General features: G+C 37.2%; 1 protein-coding gene across 10 annotated transcripts in view; it reads right to left on the minus strand.

The window, feature by feature from the left end:
* Positions 1–23,838, minus strand: part of DOP1A (DOP1 leucine zipper like protein A) — a 73,240-nt gene that overhangs the window by 44,199 nt on the left and 5,203 nt on the right. For 2 of the 10 annotated variants that reach the window (XM_042803643.1, XM_042803635.1), the window contains exons 1-8: positions 23,499–23,621; positions 10,683–10,874; positions 9,286–9,467; positions 6,853–7,023; positions 5,104–5,293; positions 4,435–4,533; positions 3,248–3,347; positions 417–526 (exon numbers count right to left, since the gene is read on the minus strand). In XM_042803643.1, the coding sequence (XP_042659577.1) occupies positions 417–526; positions 3,248–3,347; positions 4,435–4,533; positions 5,104–5,293; positions 6,853–7,023; positions 9,286–9,467; positions 10,683–10,820 (990 nt within the window). In that variant the 5' untranslated portion in view covers positions 10,821–10,874; positions 23,499–23,621. Of the gene's footprint in view, positions 1–416; positions 527–3,247; positions 3,348–4,434; positions 4,534–5,103; positions 5,294–6,852; positions 7,024–9,285; positions 9,468–10,682; positions 10,875–11,258; positions 11,390–13,074; positions 13,192–23,498; positions 23,650–23,838 lie in introns of those variants that run through there. The other 8 variants (XM_042803640.1, XM_033002734.2, XM_042803636.1 and 5 more) reach the window with 7 other exon arrangements.

Raw genomic sequence — 23,838 nt, forward strand, 5'->3', positions numbered from 1 at the left:
GGAAGACCCTTCTTACTCAGACCTGAGTACTACGTGAACAAATTTTTCTGATTCCCAAGGCACAGAGGAGTTTCTGTAGCTACAGAAGTAGAACAGAATTCTCCAATTCTGTTTTATGAAAGAACAGGCTCCAGAGTGCTGGGCTCATAATCAAGTATCTTCCATGTATGCTACATCTGTTGTGGAAGAAAAAGAGAAATCTAATATTTGCCCTGACCATAGTGTTATTCTAAAAAAACACATTATCCCGTGTCTTAATTTTTCCACTGAGAAGGTTTTATAACAGGACACAATACCACAAAAAGACAGAAATTACATGGTCACATTGAAATGGCAAGTCAAAAGACAAAAATTCAGCAACTTTGATTAGCATCCATTTATGAAGATTATGCTACAATAAAACATTGTATAGCTACCTGGACTAACATCTCCTTAGAGAACGTGTTGAAATAGTAAGTGGCATGCTCCTCAGGATTGCTGTGCCTTGTACTTCTGGGTCCTATAAGGGCACCATTGTTATCAAAACCTTCAAACAAACAAAAGACAATGCAAATAGTATTTGTCTCTTAATAGAATATTTTGTCAATTTCTTTAAAACTAGAAATCAACACACTAGCACTGATAACTTACCAAGATGAAGTCCAAGTAATGTTGGCAAAAGAAAGATGATTTTATAGAGTTTAATACAGGAAACTAAGTGATACTTCCATGCAAGCAGTTTGCACACAAATGACAAACTTTAGCTTTATGCAACATTAACCAAATTACTTCTTGTACAAAAGCAACAAATGTTCACAAACACTGCATGAACCACATAGTCCCAGAGTACCTTCAGAAAAACCTGTCCCACAAGAGTATTTCCGTATTATGAGAACACAAAATTCAGTATTTTAAGTATGAAGAGATGATCACCAAAACACACTGACATGACTAAGACACTTAGAGAGAATATCAGTCATATTACACATAATCAATTCTGTTATTCAAAATTACATGAAGGAGATAGGCCTTTGTTTTGTAAGTCTGTATCTTCCTTTTACCAAGTAAATTTTTTGTTCTGCAAAAAAATAGGCTTAAGGAAAAAAATAATTGAAAAAATAAAAGTCAGTAAGTCAGTCAGGATATCACTCTGTTCCACAGAAGTTTTTTCTAGTTTGTCCTGAAGTTACAAAAACAGAAGGAAAGCCTGAGAAGATGCAAGTCCTTTAGCAGCAACTTAAAACAACCACTGTTAACTATGGTTAAGCTAACCTGTTATAAACAGATGTGAGGTGACTTTTATGGCTAAAGAATGTTAATAGACTACTCTCGGATATAAAACAATAGGAAGGAATAGCTAACACCGGAATTAAATAGTGTCATACGGAACATCAGACTCCAGAGAGTCTTCCAACATCACTGACCCTCCTCCCCCAATATTTTATATTAGGAGTAGAATGTCATGATAATATAAAAGCAGCACAGCGTCAGAAGAAAAACAAACAAAAAAAGCTATATTGCCAGAGGGTCTGTCCAAATATATAGCAAATGAAGGCACTAGCTGTTCACAAGACAGGACCAGGAACAGTGACTATAAAAGTTATATTATCTTTCAGTAGAGACTATGCTCATGAAATAGCTGTAGAAGGTTCCACAACTAAAAAAGCAGCATGCTATTTTAAACACATAAAATGTATTTTTTTAACGATAGCAAAGAGACATATCCATCAAATTTAGATGAAACATTAGAGCAGTATTTAATCTGGAAATTATTTTTTCCCTAAATTTGAAAATGTAAGTGCAAGGCATGACAGTGCATTTCACTGTCTTTCTTCAAAAGGTAATTTACAAGTCAGTCTCTTGAAAAATGAGTAACTAAAGAAGCCTTTTAATTTCGTATTTATCTTCTAAATCCCTGCAAATTCTACAGCAAAATACCCCAACTCCCTCATGCAAAACAGTGTTGCTGACTTTATCCCTCCCTTTATAACTTCAGTTCTCCCTCATGCCCCTTGACTACTTATTTCCTTGCTCCCCAATCACTCACGGGGTGCCTGTCTCTGATGTCTTAACTATCAGCTGGGAAAGATGCAAGAGCTGCTGGGGAGGGTTCTAGGTAGCCTGTGAAGCACATATGTGCTTGCTGGTGAGCTGGGAAGCCAAACACCTTAGAACAGACCATAAACCAGTCTTCCCCTCAAGCAGAGAAACCACTTTATGTCTCTCATTCCATTTCCAGTTTCGGTGACACTCTTCGGAACTGCCATGTCAGAGATCCTGACTTCTCTCAAAGTGGGCTGAGAGTGATTTTAAAAAGTATCAGACCAGTTTCATGTGACCACAGGCTTAATTTCCTTAAAATAACAAGGCTGAATAAATGTTTTCTAAAATTTTGTAATTTCTAGTTTTCTAAATACTGCCTAAATAGTTGGAGTCTTGTAAGTAGCTATTATTCTCTGCTACCCACTTCTGATTACACACTGGTTTCATATTAAAAAAATTAAATGTGTGTTGTATTGATATCTGCCATTTGGTAGAAGTAAAAGCATGCATCCAATCGGTGATAATTGAATCAAGAACAGTCACCAAATAAGAACAGTTGTATATAAATAGTGGTATGTATGAAATGAAGTTGTTTTAAAATTTTGAATAATGAAACAAGATAAAACAGGAAAACAAAAGGTTTCAGCACTGAGGAAACATTGATTATTGATCGATTTTTACCCCAGAAAGGTATTGAAATAATGTTCTAGTTGCATGGAGAACATAAGTGATTGGTGAGTTGTTAATTCAACCATGCAAATATCTAATGAAGCTTAAAGTTTTCATACTCAAGCCTCCATCATTGCAATATTAAAATTTAACATTTTTTTATTTTCATCCCTTCTATGCTGTTGTGTTTCAACTGCCATTTACACTCTATAATGCCTGTTCTCTGCTTTTTCCGTTTTATGTTTTTAGGGAGACAATAGTTACCTTTCAGTGTCTATTTACGTTGGCTTAGTGCACCAGGCTCTACCCCCGAATGTGGCCCACAGTTGCTGCTATAGGAGAATGTACCAATAATTTATATAACAGAAGAGAGTTCCAGCATGACGTTCCTCATCTTTTACGTCCATAGAGAGAGATAGGGCCTTTCTTCCTTATGATACAATTTAAGCATTTAATTTTTCCAAGAATATATCTCCACAATATGGTAAAATACTGCTAATGAACATAAGATCCTTTCTCTACTTTTAGTGAACAATGAAATGAAATACAAACCTACCTAGAAGCCATGCATAAAGCCTTCGGTTGAGTGACATATCCCTGCGCAGTACTACATGAAGGGCTGCTGACAAAATTCTGATCATGTCTGGACGTGTTGCCTGAAGAGGTTACAAACATGATTAAATTTAACTGTGAAAAGTAGCACTTGTTCTATGCTAGCAATTTAATGACACTGATTTTGTAATAGTACAAGAAATCACAATCTTGCTCCTAGGAAACCAAAATGCAATTATTATTTGGAAAAGACACTTTTTAATAGTATGCAGCTTTTATGAACATCAAAAATACTTGACTCCATTAACAGCTCATTTTTGTTACATTTCCTTTCGTTTATTAGGCAAAAGCCTTAGAAGCAAATTCAACTAAATTGTAAGAACTGTAACTGTGACAAAATAAAAAAGAAGAATTTTAAATACCCTTCAATCTCTTACTAATTTAAATGTTTCTGTAAGTCTTAATATTTAAAAAAAATGCTTTATTGATAATTTCACCATTCTAGTGCCTAAACAGAGACACTCCAAATATTCCTATAACAACGGATAAATGTGAACAAACCACTTCCACAAGCAAGAGCACAGCTCCTTACAGGAAAGTGCAGGTTTCCCATAATTTCTAACAAGGTGAGAATCAACCTTGTATAAGTTTTGTTCCAGAAGTAAAATAAATCATGGATCATTCACAAATAGAAAGTGTCTAAAAATAAAAAGCAGTCCAAAAAAAATTATCTGTAAGTTTTAAGGTCTATCTCCCACCACTGGGAGAGTAGCTTACTACCCATGCAAAACCAATAATCATTTTCAATTCTCTAGTGTTCTGAAACAGTTATGCCAAGAGAATTAACCTTTGCTGCTGTTGAACAGTGCTAATTGGAAACTTGCACATGAACAGATAATTTGTTTTCTTGTCAAGTTACACCAAATTAAAAGCTTCTGCATAGACTAAACATCATAACTGATATTGGGTTTGCATATACAGAAGTTGAAGTTAACTTCAAAGTTAACACAAAGTTAAGCCAAAGGGCAGAGATCACAACATGAGAACAGCCAAACCTACCAGAGAAACTCTTATATATGGCTCTTGTTCAAGCTTGGAAAAAATCATTAACAAAGACCAACTAAATCCTGCTACTGACTTAAGTGGAGTATATTTAAGAGTTTGCCAATTCATCTCATGTTAATAACCTACCTGGCTCATGTGGAAAGGAAAACAAAAAAGGATGAGGTCCAACGTGCTCCTCTGTACTAAAACACTGGTATCTTGCACTGATGTGCTTACTGCTTCCACCTGAAGTAACAGCAGACCCCCCCCAAATAATTATTTACTGTATTAAGAAAGTGGATATAAGAACAGTCACAAAATAAGAATAGTTATTTATAAATAGTGATATGTATGAAATTAAGTTACTTTAAAATCTTGAATAATTAAACAAGATGAAACAGGAAAACAAAAGGTTTAACCACTGAGGAAACACAGTTCAACACAGCTTCCCTGAACTATACAAACATCAGGCTTTTGCTTTTTTACATTATGAATTAATATCTTAAGTTTAAAAGACAAAGTAATACTCTATATATTTTTCAATAAATGCAACAAAACTCAATGACTTTTAACTGAAGCATATAATGAAAGGAAAGTTTAATACAAAACCTAAGTAGTTCTGAAACATCAACTCGGTTTTGCAACACTTTTATCATCTACATAACCCATCAGTTTAACTGGAGCTATAATAAACACACATTTTTATCTCTTTGAAGGCTATGTTCAAAGATAGAAAAGACATCTAAAACCCCCTGGAAGTACATTATTATATAAATAAGTAACACTAATGTTTGCATTGTTCCAACAAAACGTTACCATTAATTCAATGTCACTGCCGATTATGTAGAGCTGATCCTCCATTGAAAGCTTCCTGTTCAAATGGGACAGGACATAGGTGATCCCAGGCAAGCGAACTGCAGGGCTTGTGAGGAGGCTACCCCAGAGGGCACTGTAGAACGCGGACTGATCCACAGCCGAGGCAACCTTCTCCAACAGCGTGTTCGTTCTGCAGTAAAATCAAGTCAGCTGAAATCACAGCCCTTGCTCCTGCCCCCAGTTTTAATAAATATCAAAATTAATTGTTACAGGAAGGTCAACACATTATTTTGAGAGGCCAAGAGAAGGCCCAATTATACACTGAACCTTATGATGCAGCCTGAACAGACTGACCCAGCCAGCAAGTCTATGGGCCAACCTGGCCTGTAAAACGTTTCTGCCTGCCCACAGTTTCTCCTTATGTTCAAAGAGACAAACAACTTCCTCATCTGCTACTTAAAGCCAAGTGTTGCTACAGACAGAGGTTTCAGAGGGACAGCAGGAAAGTGTAGAAAGAATCAAGCAAACAGTTTTGCCCCTCTCAGTCCTTGCTTTGAGCACTTCTGGAAATAACAGGTCATAAAATATAAAAATTCTTTGAGGACAAGAAATCATTTCCCCCATCCCCGTTTCTCCCCACTCATGCGGCAGCACCTCTACACCCTAAGGCAGACCCTGGGAGGCAATCTGAGTAGCCCTTGTTCCCTGTTGTAGTGATGCCAACTCACTACAACGTGTGTACCTACCTATGCAGAAATAGAAAAAGACAATGTTAAACTGCTCTTTACATACAAATTGTGAAAATTCTAGCTTCTGACGTCAGAAACACCAAGAATATGTAAGTGTATGTACAATTCCAACTGCTCAAAGTCTTGGAGTGTAACTTCATCCTTTAATATGTCAAGATTCTACCCCAACACCCCCGACACCATGGTCAAGATAACTGGGGCTTAGGCTTGCTGGATAAAGAAGAGCTTTTACCTCCCAGGACACTCTGCTAGAAATAGAGTAATAATCTATAAAGATAGGTGGATTATTGCTGTCTCTTACATAGGTGTTTTAATGACAATTTAGATCTTAATGATGGAAACTTTGCTTGTTATCTGAAATTCAGTTCAGGTTTGTAATTTAAAGCAGGAATAATACAGCAGTACTACCTTAGAGAAAACCCACTGAAAAGCAGCAAGCAGTATGTTCCCAACACATTACATATCGCAATCCATAACAATCATCACAGAATCACTGAGATTAGAAAAAACCCTCAAGATCAAGTCCAACCATTAACCTAACACTGCCAAGTTCACCACTAAACCATGTCCCTAAGCATCACAATTACACATCTTTTAAATACCTCCAGGGACGGTGACTCAACCACTTCCCTGGGCAGCCTGTTCCAATGCTTGACAATCACTTCAATGAAAAAATTTTTACTAATATCCAATCTAACCCTCCTCTGGTGCAACTTGAGGCCATTTCTCTTGTTATGTGGGAAAAGAGGCCGACAATGTCAATTCCTTTTTAATAACAGGAACAACAGTTAACTTATCATAATTAATGTTAAGAATCTTCTGGCATAGTATTCCATTGCAATTAATATGACTGTCTGAAATTAAATACCACTTATCTTTAAAAAAAAAATAAATCCACATACAAGTATTTACTGAAAAGCTGCAGAAAAAAAAAACAAACAAACAAAAAAAAACAACACACAAATCAAGCATATCACTTTATTAACATATCTATCCTTACCTTTCATAATATTCTGACCCCTCCTCTAATCCAGGAAGAATCCCAGTTAACAGTCCTTGCAGTCCTGGTTTCAATGTTTTCCCCAAAGGGAGGTAATAAATCTCATACAGACTCAATAATGTTGGCTTGACAGACATAGCAGCATTGGCAAGGAGTGGAAATAATCCAGAACTGTGAAAAATAAGTTTTATCTTTTTTTAGGGAGCTCCTCATGTGAAACAATTTCATTTATATCTCAAGACTGTTACAGACATGTCCGGTACAGTTACAGATATCAGGTTTTTATCTTAGAATTTTGCACAGGTGTAGACCACCATACAAGATGACTGCCTTGCAGATTGACAGGTTGGTATGTCATGATTAAGATTATGAACTTCATTAGTATTGTGATAGCAAGTGCTGAAGGCCCAGAGATGTCTTTCACCAGTAAAACAAATGTGATAAGCCAGAAGCATCTCTGCAAGACAAAAATGTTATTTTTGCCCATTCTGAACTACATCACAATGGAAAGCGTATTTAAAAATACACTGTCTTTGGACTTATTAAGAAAAAAACAAAAATGAATGAGAACATTTGTGGAAATTTATAGAAATATTTTTCTGTAAAAAAAAGAAAAATAATGACATTTTACTTCACCAAGTAACCTAAGGATAAAATTTAAGACTTTTATGCTGTTAAGTAGCAAAAAAGTATATATTTACTTCAGAAATTCAGTAGGAAAACAGATTCTCAAACTAACAATAAACCCACTGTTCATCATGTAGCATTTAAAGGATTGAAAATACTGGAAGTAATTTTTGAATTTACTATGAATGTTAAGTAAGTTCATGAAAATTTACAAATGTGATCAGCTAAGAAGAAGTTACCTACATACTAAAAACGTTTTTGTTATTGCTACTAAATATCAAATTATTACAAACAGTACCAATAATCAAAAGCATATGAACAGAACTGCAATTTTCAAAATCACTGAGGACTCAGGTTAGAAAACCCCTGACACATGAAGAAGAAAAAGAACGAACAGTAAGAAAGGTAACATTGAGATATTTAAGATAAGGATCTTAAAATACACACCTGTAAAACTACTATTAAAAGAAAATTCTTTGTGGATACAATGTTACCCATGTTATGGGGGGGAAACAACAACATCAACTTTCCAAAGTTCAAAAGCATTTGCAAAAACTATTTTTGCTTTTATCTAGATAGAAGATCTACTGTTTTGCCATTGTCAATTGGTTTCTTTTTTCTGCAGAAAATGTCTTTTTGTTCAATAACCAGAACACTACCCAACAGTCTGTCTTTGTAAGGCTACTACTCATCCTTCGAGACTTTATGTTCAGACATTGTCATTCTGGTTTCGTGAAAAATACTGGAATCTTTGATAATGCCTTAAAGTGAATGTCAGTCTTCTCCCAAGCATCAATAACAACGGCTTTTAGTTACATCAGTTACACAAGGTAGCATTTTCCGCTATCCTATGACTTATTGTTAATGAGATATTGCAGCTACTGAATCACCGCACGAGCAAAAAACATGAACTATGAGTTCACAAAATCTTTAAAAACATGTGGAAACACAGAACTGAGATGTTCCCCTCCTGTCCTCACCAAATGTAACCATATATAAACGTCTTGACAATGCAAGACAGAATAGCTTATGTTAAGACATACAATTTATTTCCAAGCATTAATACACACCTTTTCTACCTAAATATAATTTTATTTTATTCCACTATTTTTCCAACTGATGAAATTTTAACTTCCAGGGATATCTAAAGATTAAGAACCGTGTGTGACTATGTGTATATACATATGCACACATCCCTCTGCATTATATAATAAATTACTTAACATCTTGCCCACCTCAGCCAACCAAATACCTATTGGAGGTTTATGAATCAGTATATTTTTACTACACTTACTTTTCAAGATTAACCTTCCTTTTCATTTTCATCAGTTCTAGAGACTGACAGTGAGAAAAATTATGTACTTGGCCCCCAATCAAATAAAACAATCTTTCTGTTCTGTTGATTTGATTGCTTCTCCAAAAGAGAAATTTTACTCAAATTCTTTCCCAATACCACTTAAATTACAATAGAAAAACGTAACATGAATACATTGAAATAAATGTTAATACTTCAAAATTACTTTATATACTCTACCTACATGCAAAAAACTTTGTTTATTTCAATAAAGAAATAATAAATTCCAGGTTTTCTAGCACCAAAGTTGGTTCCTAAGAAAAGTTTAGGCGTTCTGTTTATATTTTGATATAGAATATTCAGGAGAAGAGTACTACACAAGCACCAGTAACATGAAGGACAAATTGATTGATTCTTACTATATTAATAAAGCAACATTATTAATACAAAATGCATGAAACTAAAAGCATCTCAACTTTGCATTTCCAATGGAGTAGTTTGAACAATTGTACCTGTAGAGGAAAAGATCTTTGGCTAAACGCTTGGGTCCAATGATTTTGAAAATGATCTCATATGTTTCAAGTGCCTTCCGATGAACCCCTCCTGGCAAAGCCGGATGAAGGCATTGTGCTAAGCGCTTGCCTATAGTCAGCTTTTTAGGTACTACCTGGTACTTCGCGTTGTTCTGTAGTACCTGGTACATCAACATATTAAGAAAAACAGCACAAAACAAGTTAAACTTAAAAAGTACATTTTATAAATGAGTTCCTGAACATAGTCAGGAAGTCATAGCACATACCTAGGTTACAACACAAGAAAAAGAACCTTTCAAGACATACTGTGGAGTTTTTTCTTGGCAACGCCCTTCACTTGTGCTATAAATGGATGGAACTGCCAAGTCGTTTAAAACTTCACTTGCAATGGGGTCCTTACATCTTATCCATTTCATTTTATTCATCCTTTTAAGGACAAAAATTACTATCTCCATTTGTTAAAATCAATTGCCAGTAGCTCAAAGAGTACTACTAAACTGTGGGTGGTGAGTCTGGGATAACTTTAAGAAACAGCCATAGATTGAGACAACATACAAAACTTTACCACTGCCTGAAACTATATAATCACTTCAGGACTGGAACAGAGTTGCATTTACATCTTCAGATTTTTCTTTCCCAATATCATAGCCTTCACTTTGTCTACACATGTAGCAAGAACTGTTATAATAAAAAGACATTATGCCATTGGCATTTCCAACTGTACTGCTATCCTTGATTTTTCACAAAGTTTAAAGGGTGGAATGTAAATGTTTCACACCTGTAATTTTCTATGCCAATTGCTGCAAAGCTTCACACTGGTGAAACGTGTGCATGTAAAGGCAACTCTACGACCCTGACTGGAGATCCCTAGAAACTCAAAGGGCTGATTAGAGCAAGGTTTTTATGGATATTAGGATCTATTCTCATTTGTAAATTGCTATTAAAGTTCACAACAACATTATACATTCAACTTATTATCTGTTAAAATGAATCAGAATGATAACATTCTCTGGTCAACGAATTATTTGAGCCTCATTTTATAACTCATGCTTCATAAAATATTGCTGACATTTATACTGGCTTCTATTTTTCACACTATTTCAATAACATTGAATGACATTAGAAGTAAATGTTAGTAATAAAAAAGATGTTGCATCCATCTCCACTAGAAATGTAAATAACTTTTCCCTTTACTTACAAAGGGTTCAACTGTAAGTCTCAAAGGCATTTGTTTGATTTGTTTGCTCCCTGCACACACCCAACATTTGGCTCAGACTGCTAAAATATTTGCAAGAATATTATATTGCACTTCCGTATTTTTACACCAGTACCCTTTGTCAGTTCCTGAATCTATTCCAAGAGCATGTCAGGCATACCTTGTTTAGCTTTCCAAGTGCTGATATTAAATCTGCCCATTCACTGGAATATTCAAAGTTCTTCAGTGCTTTGTCAACAGCTGCTACATAGTTTCTGTACTTGGAATCAGTCAGTAGCTCCAACTCCTCCGTGTTCATCCTCCCACAGTGTCCCCACTAGAGACTAGCTTGCAATTCATGTACAGACATTACCTGTTCAAAATAAAAAATAAACCCTGAAACCATTGTTTCCAGGCACTTATTAAAACAATTTTGTATAAAGAGTGCTCTGTTTTCCTCAAAAGCATTACAAAATAACAATCTGAAATCAGTTTACAGCAAATCCTAAACAAAAGCTAACATATCGCACACAAATATTTAACACGTGTCCAAAAGAGTTTATTTGTAATAAAGTCCTGTTTAAAAACAAAACCAACAAAAAAAAAAAACACAAACCCCCAACCCCCCACTCAAACAAAAAACCCTATAAAATTAACACTCTGCCCCTCCCCAAAAGCACTATTTATTCTAAGCAATACAACAAAGCAATTTTTTTTCTTTTTTATCTCCTCTGGGTCCATCACCAGAAAACCCCACCTTTCCACAAGTCAGCCTTTCTGAAAACAGAAGACACCAATCTTTCTGAATCACTTCCAGGCAGAAGACAACAGTGAAGAACACATACAATAGCCACACACTATTGTTCAAGAATGCTTCCATGCATTAACACTTCCTTCTACAAGACCTGGTATTCTAATTCAGCAATGCAACTCTCCTTTGTTTTTATATTACCATCATCCATGCACAACAAAAGTATATGTTTACTAGTGTTCTGTAATCAGAGGCTTTTGCAATTTGCTCTACATATTTCCATCACGTGGTAGTCTACACCAAGTAATGAAGATATTCTAGTTCCAGTAACACCACCTCATGCTTTTATAGGCCATACACTATTTACTTCATGAAATTCAATCACTATTACAAAGAACTATGTTTTTAAAGCTACTTTAACCCCAATAAATCCTACAGTAGCGTATTTGTGAAAAAGGCAGCTTTTATGCCACTCTTCATTTGAGTCTTTTAGCAGTTCTCTGATACACAGCTTCAGAAGAGACTTCACACTCAGCAGATGCTGCTCTCTTCTGTCTTGATCAAAGGAAAATAGGAAGAAAATGGTGTTCAGAAGTGCAGGCTGAAGCATGCTAGACCAAAAATCCCAAACAAACCATGGAACAGGGATAAATAAGCTGTATTTATCAGACTAACAGGTACAACAAATAGTCAAGCTTAAAACAGCAGCTTCAGCGAGGCCTTCCAAAACAACTGGAGAGCATGCCTTGTTGGCCTCTCTTCCCAGTGAGCAGCAATATGACAAATTAGCAGGACAATTTGAAATGAAAAATGCCTATGAAATAATAGAGCAGAAGAATTAGCAGAAATAAGAAGTGACATACTGACTTCTGGTGGTTCTACAGTTGATGGAGATAATAAAAACACTTATCTTTAAATTCTGCTCAGGAAAAAGGTTAAGTGTTTTTAACCAATCAGAAAAGACTAACAATTTAACTTGTATTACTTCATGTAATAAACACACTCCAGTTGTGCATGATGCATCAAAACTATGAACACTTTTCTGCCTTTTATCATATAAGATAAATCAAATCATATAAGATAAAATAAATGATAAATTAAAATAATATAAGATTTAAGATGCTTTATATGGACACACAAAAATCTTTACTTGATTTGTACTACACCCACCCCTCCTTCCAAACAGTGTTCTCCTCAAAACGCCTATGAAGCTATTAATTAATAACTTTGTCAACAGTCCTCATAAGAAGTTACCACCATCTGAACAACATAAACCCCCGTGACTGGTTACCCAGTATTTTCAGCTACCTGAAGGCCAACTTCTTGCCATGTTCTTGAAACAGCCCCAAAATCTACAAACTATGTCACTATTAGTACTGTTTTATCTTTTCAGCACTCCAAAAGGTAGAATGAAGAAAGCTGTACTCCAACATCTCCAAACTAAGACAGTAGTAAATCAGGCTCAAAATTTCACAATGGTAATCTCACCAAGTTTATCACAAAGTACCCTGGCAGATTTTTGCTCCCTCCTTTTTGTTCCTTTGATTAACAGGTACTTCTGAAGATAAATTGATAAGAACCCAGCTTTAATCCTCCCAAGTTTCATTATTTTTATTGCTAGAAGAAGATTTAAAAAGCATTGCTTCAGAGACAGTAAACCGCCACTCTGGGTCATGGAGAGGGACCTTCCGAGAACCCTCTCACCCCTAACCTTTCATGCATGGATACACATCAGATACCAGACAAACCTCCCTTCTGCTGTCATTACATTTATCTTTTCTTCTACAGAATAAACAAAATTCCACATTAATAATTTCTTTACCCTTATTACTATCTTTCTCTTCATATTGTTCATCTCCTGGTTTCTCAGCATTGTAAGGAAAGCTGCAAGAAAGTAAAAAAACAAGAAAGGGATGGGCAAGAGGAAAGAAAAAGAGCTGGGATAGCAGGAGTGAATAAAAAGGCCAAGAATTACAGACCTTTTGCACTCTTGATTCTGACAGCAAACTAATAATGGCAGATTGTCTCCAAGGCAGAACAGAAACGTAAACCATTACTTAAAACACACGTTCTGGGTGACAAATTGTTAGATTTTTGACACCCCACTGGTGTAAAGCACTTAGATGTCACTTTTTATTAAAAAAAAAGAAAGCGTTTCATATGGTTTCATTTTATAATAACCATCTTTCTTTGAATTAAGTCCAGAAAAATATCAGGGTTGCTTTGAAAAAGCTGTAGAATGCCAGCAGATTTCTCAAATAGACAGTTGTACAACCAACAATGTCTGATCTCCGAAAGTAAAATAAAGTATTAACACTAAAAAAGAAGAAAGGGCCAAGAGACAAAAGCAGCACAATTCTCATTTTTCCAGGCACAAAGGATGAAGAAAGAACATGACACAGCGAATCATGCTTTCTGAGCAAAGAAAGCTTCAGCATCCTTTTTAAATCTAGCTAAAGCATAAATGCAACCACTTATGGCTGAGTGGAAAACAGGGCTCTGTCTTCAAGTGCTTGAAAAAGCTGAAAACTGAGAGTGGACTGATTCAGGATTATCAAAGGTTAAACACAACCAGCAGGAACACAGGATTAAACAGGTAGCTTTTTTTCAGACTTACTAACTGATCAGAATATCCTCTTCCTTTTAAAAACAAAAACATTAACAACTTTGAATAACCTATGGACAAGTCTATTGCACACCTGCTGATATTAATGAACTTACTCTAGTCATGTAATTGATATTTATATTTATCCATATGTTATCAATGAATGTAATCATTATGAAGTTTTGTATAGAGAAGAAAAAGTGTACTCTGTTTTCCTACTACTCCGTGGTTATGGTCCAATTTTTTCACATCTTTAAAAAAAATAAAGTTTCATATACTTTGAGGTTACAGGGAGAGAAAGAATTTCCAGCATATTTTTCCCCACAATGATGAGTCTTTGTTTTAAACAATACATCTTCCAAACCATACCAGTAGCCATAATAAGCCAGGGATGCAGAGAAGATATTATGTAAATATTATTTTTATAAACCTGGCACTATTTTTATTCTAAGGTCATAGGAACTCCAGGAATGCCCACTGTTACTAGTTCCCATACATAAAAATATATTTGTCCTACACTGTTTACTTTTTGTTTAGCCTGAAAATATTCCAAAATATAGTTTTTAAAATTTTCTTTTTCCTATCAACTAATCTTACTGATACTTTTTTATTCATCTATAATAAAACTGCATATTTAAGAAAATTTAATTTTACAGCACCGATATTTCAATACAATGTTAAAGCTTAGTAATGTCTATAAGTATCACACACTTATTCTTTCACGATTTACTACTTTGAAAAATGAGATATGCAATAAGGTTTGATAGATCAAAAGAATAATAAAAAAAAAATCAGTTTCTGCCACACCATCAAACAGCCCAAAAGATAAACCATTTATCTTGCCGTTCTACAATCACCATTTAGCATGAGGGCCAACTTTGTTTAAATAAATAAATACTATTCCAAGGAAAGTTATGAAGAGCACCATCCTTTGCTTTCGTTGTGTTCTTTTTTGCTGTTGTTGTTTTTGTTTGTTGTTGATTTTTTTTTTTTTTACCTTTTTGCATACCTAATGATATGAGACAAGCTTCTCAGATTGAAGGCTCAGACACTCTCATGAGTCTGGACATAGGTAATCATTGACCTGTTAGAGGACCATGCCTCTTTTCAATGGATGACAAAAAGCAAATGGGAGTGTCTGAGCAGAAAGTTTAATATCAATGAGGAAGAAGCTACCTAAGAAGTGCTATACACTTTCAAACTACTTCATAAAACCGCATTTAAATCATAAGTGATTGAAGAGTAGGTCTTGACACTTACTACCTGCCACTTCACCTTCTCATGGGGATTAAAAAACAGACATCACACAACTCATGATATACCTGGATGCCTCTTGCTGTAGTTTAGGCCCAACCTGCAACTAAGCACCACACAGTCACTTGCTCACTCCTCCCCGCATCAGTGGGACAGGGAGGTGAACGGGAAAAAGTAAAACTCATGGGTTGAGATAAGCACAGCTTAATAACTAAAATAAAACAACAACAATAACAGTAGTAATAATGAAAGGGGATATAACAAAAAGAGAAATAAAACTGAAGGGAAAAAACCCAAACAAGTGATGCACACCACAATTACTGACCATCTGCTGACCGATACCCAGACAGTCCCTGAGAAGCAATCAGCCCTTCCGACCAACTCCCCCCAGTTTATATACTGAGCATGACGTTCTGTGGTACAGAATATCCCTTTGGCTAGTTCAGGTCAGCTGTCCTGGCCTCGCTCCCTCCCAGCTCCTTGTGCACCTGCTCCCTGGCAGAGCACAGGAAACTGAAAAATTTTTAACTTGGAATAAGTGCTACTTAGCAACAACTGAAACATCTGTGTGTTATCAGCATTATTCCCACACTAAATCCAAAACACACTATATCAGCTGCTAGAAGAAAATTAACTCTATCCCAGCCAAAACCAGGACACCTGTAGAGTCTTCAACTATGACTCTGACAAGGACAGGAGTCACCTGGGGCTGTGGATCTCCTTTTGCTGGGGTTTGTGTCTACTGTGTTCACAGAGCAGCCTTCAATTCCCTTCATCAATGAGGTGGTATCGGTTTCCCTCCGAGTCACATTAAGATGATACTACTAGAGCTGTGTTTTCCACAGCAAATGCTCATCCTTCACAACTCATGTGCCTAACAGCGTTCTGTCTCACATCAACACAAACTATTAACCTGTTTAAGAGGCTCTAAATGTTTTTCACTGAAGCTAAAGAAACTTGATTAAGAAGAACAGTAGCTTCATCAACACTTATTCAATAAAAGCAGCTTTCATCTAGATTCTGTCTCAATTTAATCACAAGATTGTAAGACTTCCCAATGATTCATAAGCTCTCTAGTGCCTGTTGTACCCCAAAGCTCCTATTCAGGTCTGATTTGCTACTGTTTTACATTTTTCAAGCCTCACAGAATTGCTCTATTTGGCTGCTTAACACCAATCTGCAATACTGAAATGGTCACTTGCTGGTACAGGTCAAGGGGCTGGTTGGTGTGGAGCACAAACCGGCATACATCATGTCACTTCAAGAACTCTCAAGATTTGTTCCAGGTACTGTAAGAACCTGAGCTCACAAACTTTTTTCCTTTGAATTCCTCAAAGTTTCAGTTTTGCAGTATTTCAAGGCTTTTCTAAAATTGTTTACTGCTTCAAGTGTGGCAATGGGACATACAGTAAAAGAACTAATAGATAATTAAAAAGCAGATGGGAAAAAATTCCAATTTCACAGTACTGAGCTATTGCTTTTTAAGCTGCGTGCAGTGCCCACATACCAGGCTGGTAACTGCAGAAACACATTTTTATTTAAATAGACTTAACACAAACACAGATTTGAAAACATGGAAAACAGAAGCCTTGTCATTTGGTAATTTATTATGCTTTGCTTCCGCTCAGAAGTATTTAAAAGCATTAATAGCACAATAAATACTGCAAATCCCAGGCTAGTCTCTCAAGATAAAAATCAAATGTTGGAAATACATATATTCTTCTATCACCAAAGATTCTTCTAATTACAGTTAATTACTCTATTTCTAACTTGACTTTCTATGGAGCCCTCTTATTTCAGAATTTTTCAAAGAGGCTTCTCTAATGTCTTCTGAAGACCAAAAACTATTTGAGCTTGTTATTTTGGCCAGTTGTACAGTAATGAAAGATGCAAACCCCCTCCATATTACCTAAATGAACAAAACAAAAAAAACCAACCCAGACTGTATAATTAACTATAATTAGTCATGATCTTATTGGTACCCTGCAACACTTAGATTTAATATTGTGATTAATAACTTCCCAGAACACTTTTCTATCCAGTCAAAATTCAGAAGTAGAAACACCTTACTACATTTTTCCACAGAAAAAAAAAAACAAAACAAAACAAACAAACAAACAAAAAACCCACAACAACACAAAAAAAATAACACAGCTTTAGTTGTTCAAAATCCTTTCCATGACAAAATGAAATCAAATCAGTTTAACAATCTGTGCATTACCCTTATTGGCAACTTCTAAATCAACACGAGATGCTTTCCTGAGATTGATTCTCACCCAAGCAAGAATTAAATGAGAGAAAACCTATGACTTGGACTACAGAGGTTAGATTAGGTACCCAACTGGATGCACTCCCTCCTGGCTTTAGAATCTACAAACCATGTTTATTATGTATTATGTTTATTATTATACAAAACCCAAACTGTCAGTAAAATGCAATTAAATACAGTTTTTCTTCTTTTGCATATACAGGAAGCCACATAAGACAGATGACCGAAATAAAACTGTAAGTCTACCACTAAGCATACTCTGATGGAAATACATAATGTTCTTTCTGCTGTTGCTGTTTTATGGTATTCCAAAGTCTGACTTACACCAGGCGTGAGTTCATAAAGACAAACAAGTAACAAGCTTAAAAATTCATAAGGAACATACAAGAAGCCTTCTCAGTAATCAATTTCTCCAGTCACTGTTTAAGAAAACAAATTTATAATTATGAACAATCTCTACTGTATTTGCTTTGGAACATAATTTTTCAGAAGGAAAAAAGTATCAAAACTACGTCTATCTGTTTATCAGAGGGGAGAAGAAAGGGACCAAAAACTTCTCTCTCTCATTGGTAAATACAAATCTCTTCTAATTGCCTCTAAAAACAGAGGTTAGGGTGACATTTTAATCCCTCTACTCACTTACGTTTTATTACAGCTTTTCAACAGATAATAGGTGAATTACAAACCAGTTTGATATACTAGACTGAAATTTTTATTTTGATTCCAGACCCACCAAGAGAACACTGATTCCTTTTCTTCCAGCCCTTGTGCACTGTGCCTGCGTACTACTCAGGACAGTCTTACTGTTTGTGGCAAAGCACAAGGGAAAAAGCAGCCCTGTTCACTATAGGAATCGCCGAGTACTGCTGTAATAAAGCAATAAAAGATTTGTTTTGTTCAAATAACCTTTGACTTCATGCCAAATTATTTTAACCATATCTAACAGTTAAAAATTAATTCAAAAAATCTGAATAAAGCAAATACATATTAGCCAACAAAAACAGTGTAGTGGCATACAACATATGTTTAAGTGACAATGTGATACTCAGTAAAACAGACATCATTTTCTAGAGTTAAGTCCTCTTGCACTACACAAAAGCTGGAATCTTACACTAAAGTTTCTACTTTTAAAATATCACATTCTTCTTGAGATCAAATCAAACATTCAGATTTCACAGATGTGAGCTTATGTCACTCGGTAAATGAATGAAGATTTGCATCTTCTTCGTTATAACTCAGGTCAACCATTAACTGAAAATATCTTCTTCTTCCTAAAATAATATTTTCCCATGTTTTTTCCTTTCTAGCAGCAAATGATTCCTGTGTTATCCATCTACTATATTACAACTTAAACAGCATGCATTCTACATCTAAAAAACAACAAAACTGCAAATATCCATTTTTCTTATTTTAAATTATGCGAAATATCTAACATGTCTCATTAAAAAACAGATGGCAATTTAAGTCAGAACACAACATAAGAGAAAAATGGGGACATGCTTCCTGGAATTCATGGTTATCCTTCAATGTTCACTTACAAGTAACTTTTCTTGTCCCCTTGTTCCCTTTGTTGACCACTGTATTTGAACAATCTGAACAAGCAATATTTCAACCTAGATCTAGAAGTGGTCACTACTTCTGTCTTATTCAATTACACATTTGAAGGAAATTAAAAACCAAGCTAGAATTTAACCTGCACTCTTTTGACGTGTTTGTAAAGGATTTCCTCCTTAAACTTCATCTCAGCTCACAGAGTTACCATCTTTATACCCAATTTAAATTATAGCAGCAATGCATATGTCAAAGAAAGGTAAACAATCTGGGTAAAGGCATTTTTTTAATAATCTTCATTTTGGTCTCCAGGCTGACGTCCCAACAATCCCAAATGCAGAATGTAACAGTTACACTTTGGTTTTGTTTTGTTTTTTTTTGTTTGTTTGGTTGTTTTTTTATATATGTAGCCTCCTTGAGTCAGCCAGTCACAGACAATGCCAAGCCAAACAAAATCACAAAATCCTCACTCAGAAATTAAGTATAACATTGCATATAGTGTATCACCTACAGTTCCCTCGACCAAAACAAACTGCTGCCATTCTGAAAAAGGTTGGCTTGTGCCCTGGGTTGGTAGGGCCTTTTTCAGCTATCCACAGTCAAACCTGCAACTTCACACAGTTAGTTCCCTCAACTTCATAAAAAGATCCTGAGCCTGCATATTAGAAATAAGGCCATTTAGATTACTCCAAACGGAATACAGAAGGTATTTACCTGACCTAGCTAAATCCATGGTAACTACACAAGTTTCGTAGGTTGGAAAAATCATTAGTAAAGAGAAAACAAGCATGTTCTGGTGTGCGTGCAACCGCACCCTCCCCGTGGCTCCTGTATATCCCGTCTGCACTGTGAGCTTCGTGCTTTTCCTGCCCCACCGGGGAACTGCCCAGCTCTCACACACATTGACTGGGCTTTGGGGCTACTGCCCTCTCCACGGAGCAATGACTGACAGGCAAGTACATGATTTCAAATAGTTCCCTTCTCTCCAGCTGTCTGAGCACAGTAACAAGACAAGCTTTCTAAAATAAACTGCAATTTATTTTCACTTTTAAATGTTTCAGCTTCATGCCTTCAAACGGTCGCTATACCCTCTCTGAAAATAATTAACTACCTACCTCTCCTTCTGATCTTTTCCAAGTACTTGTTGATGAAACACTTATCTTGAGGTATTCTTTCTCTTGCTTATTTTTCACTCTCAGCAAACTAGTAAATCCAATTAACATAGTAATACAGTTAAAGTAAACAAACAAAAAAAGCCATAGCAAACATAACACTGGAAAACAACTCAAACCAGTATGACTATGTTTAAACCTAGATTTGTACTACACTTTGCTTTAAAGGAGATTGTGCCAACTTCCAGCTTGGTAGACAGAATGGACTTACGTGAGCTTCACTGACTATGCTTGCAGCACTTTGCTGAGAGAGAAGCCTTGCTTCCAGGGTAATGCTGTGCCTTCACATTGTGACATCTCTAAATATTCTGATATATGGTTTAACACAGAATCTATCAACTTAAAAAAAAAAAAAAAGAACAACAAAACAAAAAACAAAAACAAGCAAAACAAACAAACAAAACAAACAAACAAACAAAACAACTAATGGTGGCCTGATAATTGATTCATTTAATCTTTGCTCACAATAACTTTAAAATTAAAGATTTAGATGAACCTTTTATTCATCCATACCCATCATTCCAAAAATATGTAGCTTCAGGCAAGTTTAACATTCTGTCTCCTTGTCATTGCCTTACTCGGGTAACCTTTTAATACAATGCATTTAGGCATGACTTTGTCCAACTTCCTTTTTTGTTATAGCCTGAGGTCCTAAGATTATTAATTTATTAATTTGAAATTTCAACTCATTTTTATCATTTTATTCTGATTTTAATTCTGGAATAGTGACATATGTCATATATATACCTACACATTATCTAGATTTTGGTTAGATTTTGCAATGCATCTGAATTCACATATTCTACAGATGGATTTCAAAGGAATTTGTACAGCAGAATCCCTTTCTGACTGTTCTGCAAACAGTGGTTCGACCAAAACTTGTTTGCTCTCCTTATCCTCAGAATCAAGCCACAAAAACATTATAAGGTTACATTCTCTTTGATTTCTTCAAATGACACTAGAAACCAAATTAGTCAGAGCACCATTCCTCAGCTTTATATAATTTTTTTTATGCTTATATTGAAGTACAAGTTTCTGAAAAAAGCAGGGATGTCTTGACTAGTGAAATCATTTACTGAGTCTCTTTGGTGCTTTCTTCTCATTTCTTGTTTCAGTTATTGAGGAAAAATGGTTGATCCTGCAGTGAGTGTTTCCTCTCCCCAAACTCTCAGAGGGAAACGTATCGCTTACTGTTTCTATTTATCATTCAACGCCTTTTCAGCTACAATTCAAGGCAACTTGATTATTAATCTGAAAGACAATTTATGTGCATACAAATAAATTACTTTCAGTTTTCTATTTCATGCTTTAGCAGGTATCATTTAGTTTAGTCTCTTTTCTATCTCCAATTTTTCCCAACAATGTCCAAAACGGGTTTTTTTAGAACATACTCCCTACCTCATCTCTGTTCTCTACACACCGCACATATAATAGAATACAGCTCCACCACAGTCAAAAGGGAAAAAAAAAAAAATAGAACACTAACCAGCATCTTCAGTCAGCTCAGCCCAGTCATTCCCAGGTAAGCAAGAAGATGCTAAAGCTGGACAGCAGTAACCCTGGTCAGGAGAACTAAGGCAGCGATGAACACATGGAAGTGTCCTCCCCTTATTCAAAGGGAGAACAATGGTAGAATACAGGCTGAGCCCACTTACACCAGAGAGACCACATTCTTACCCCTGCGGCGTGCTGTGCATGTGGTAAGCATTTCTAGTGGTCAGCGTAGCACACCTGTATTTTTACACAAGAAAGGCACTTTCAGGACAAACACGGCCTAACTTGTGAACATAACCATCCAGTTGAAGGCAGAGCCACTCCACTAATGGAAGATGCAGGATAACTTGTCTTTGCAAGATGCTGTTTAAACACCTACTGTCACAGGTGCTACCAACAAGTTGGGAAAGACAGACATTCAGTAAGTTAGAAATGCAGCCTGTTCTTCCTCATCTCTCACTTACAGGCTGCTTAGTCTCTGAAAGTGCCTATTCTCATTTCAGTTAAAACTAAATCAGGAATTATATTGTCGATGTTCCGTCTGTTTCCAAACGGACATTCCTCCACATGACATTCATCCATGTTACATTAAAAATGACTGTATATTGTCGATAATCACAATATTTAGACATCACGGTATTATTAGACCTGCACAAGGTTTACTGTATTTCTGCCTGTTTTTGAAGTTGCCAATATTTTAAAAAAAAAAAAAAAAAAAAAAAGGCAAATCTGACAGCCAGGCCAGCATAAGTATTTAACACAGATAACACAAGCATTTAACACAGATAACACAGACAGACCAAGGCTTGGCAACAAAATGAAAGACTATGATCTTCAACCTTATATTAAGTCCCCTTATATCCTGCAAGCATCTAACCCATTGCTATTTAGATAGAGTCTTCCCACCACTTCACACGCCTACAGCTGGAATTCAGGCGTCACATTACACAGTTAACCTGAGAACGGTAACACATTCACTATTACTGCACATAGAAAGATCCAGGAGTACAAGAGTTCTTGCTAATCAGCAATGAAAATACAACGGTTGAGTCACCCAGAACAAGCTCATCAAAACCTGCACCACATCGCCAGTATATTTTAGGATTTATTTAATAATTACAGAGATAAATTGTTCAGGCTTTTCTGGAGATTATTACAGTTATGCAAATGTTATTTCTAAAAAAACATTTAGCACCAGAAGCCATCACATATTTATGCTTTTCAAGTGGGCATCACAAGACTTAAGGCCATCCCTGCATCAACAGATGAAATTTAACCTTGCACTGCACAAACTGCGGACAGCCGTACGCCCCACGTATCCCTCCAAACACCTCACGCAACAGCTCCAGCGGCCGGAATCTGACCCAGAAGAGGCCCACAGCCCCTTACGTGCTCAAGGTCAAAGCGGGACGGCCCCGGCCGCCCAACGCGAAGCTTGTTCCCAGCCGGGAAGGGGTCCCCCCCCCTCGCCGCGAAGGGCGAACCCCGGCCCCGCCAGCAGCGCCCGCGGCAGGTGCCGGGGTGGGGACGGCGGGGGAAGAGGCTCCGCAGCCCCGAAACGCACCCGGGCCCGCTCTGCGCTCGGGCGGGCGGGCGGGCGGGCAGCCCACGGAGCGGCCGTGGGGCGAGCCAGGTGCCACATGCTAATTGCTGCGGAGCAATTAAGAGGCTAACCGCTCCCCCCAGGCTCCTCGGCACCTGCCCCCCTCCCCGGCCCCCAGGCCAGCTCGGGCCCAGCCCGGTCCTCGCCCTCCCTGACGGTGCCCGCGGCCCGGCCCGGGGAGGGGATGGAGAGGGCCGGTTCGGCTCCAGGGGCGGACCCCGCTCGGCTGCGGCGCCCTCCCCGATAGAGGCGCGACGACGGGGGGGAACAGCGGCTGCCGTCGGGCCCCGCAGCCTACCTGCGCCGGGAGCGGGAGGAGGAGGAGGAGGAGGAGGAGGAGGAGGAGGAGGAGGAGGAGGAGGAAGCGCCAGTGCAAGCGGCGTTACCTGAGCGACCCAAGCCGGAAGAGCCCAGCGCCACCAGCACCCCCCCCCCCCCGCGCCGCCCTGACAGCTCCCGGCATGCGCCGCGCCGGCTCGCCCCGCCCCGCCCCGCCGCAGCGCGCCCCCTGGCGGGCACGGAGCCGCCCCCGCTTCTGGGGGGTGGAAACGGGGAGTGGGGTGACGCGGGGGGTGTGGGCGCTGACGGAAATAAAAATAAGGTGTTTCTGTAGGAGCATATGTATTTATTTTGCCTAA

The sequence above is a fragment of the Tyto alba genome, unplaced genomic scaffold, assembly GCF_018691265.1.
Source record: "Tyto alba isolate M040663 unplaced genomic scaffold, T.alba_DEE_v4.0 Super-Scaffold_40, whole genome shotgun sequence".
NCBI classification, from domain to species: Eukaryota; Metazoa; Chordata; class Aves; order Strigiformes; family Tytonidae; genus Tyto; species Tyto alba.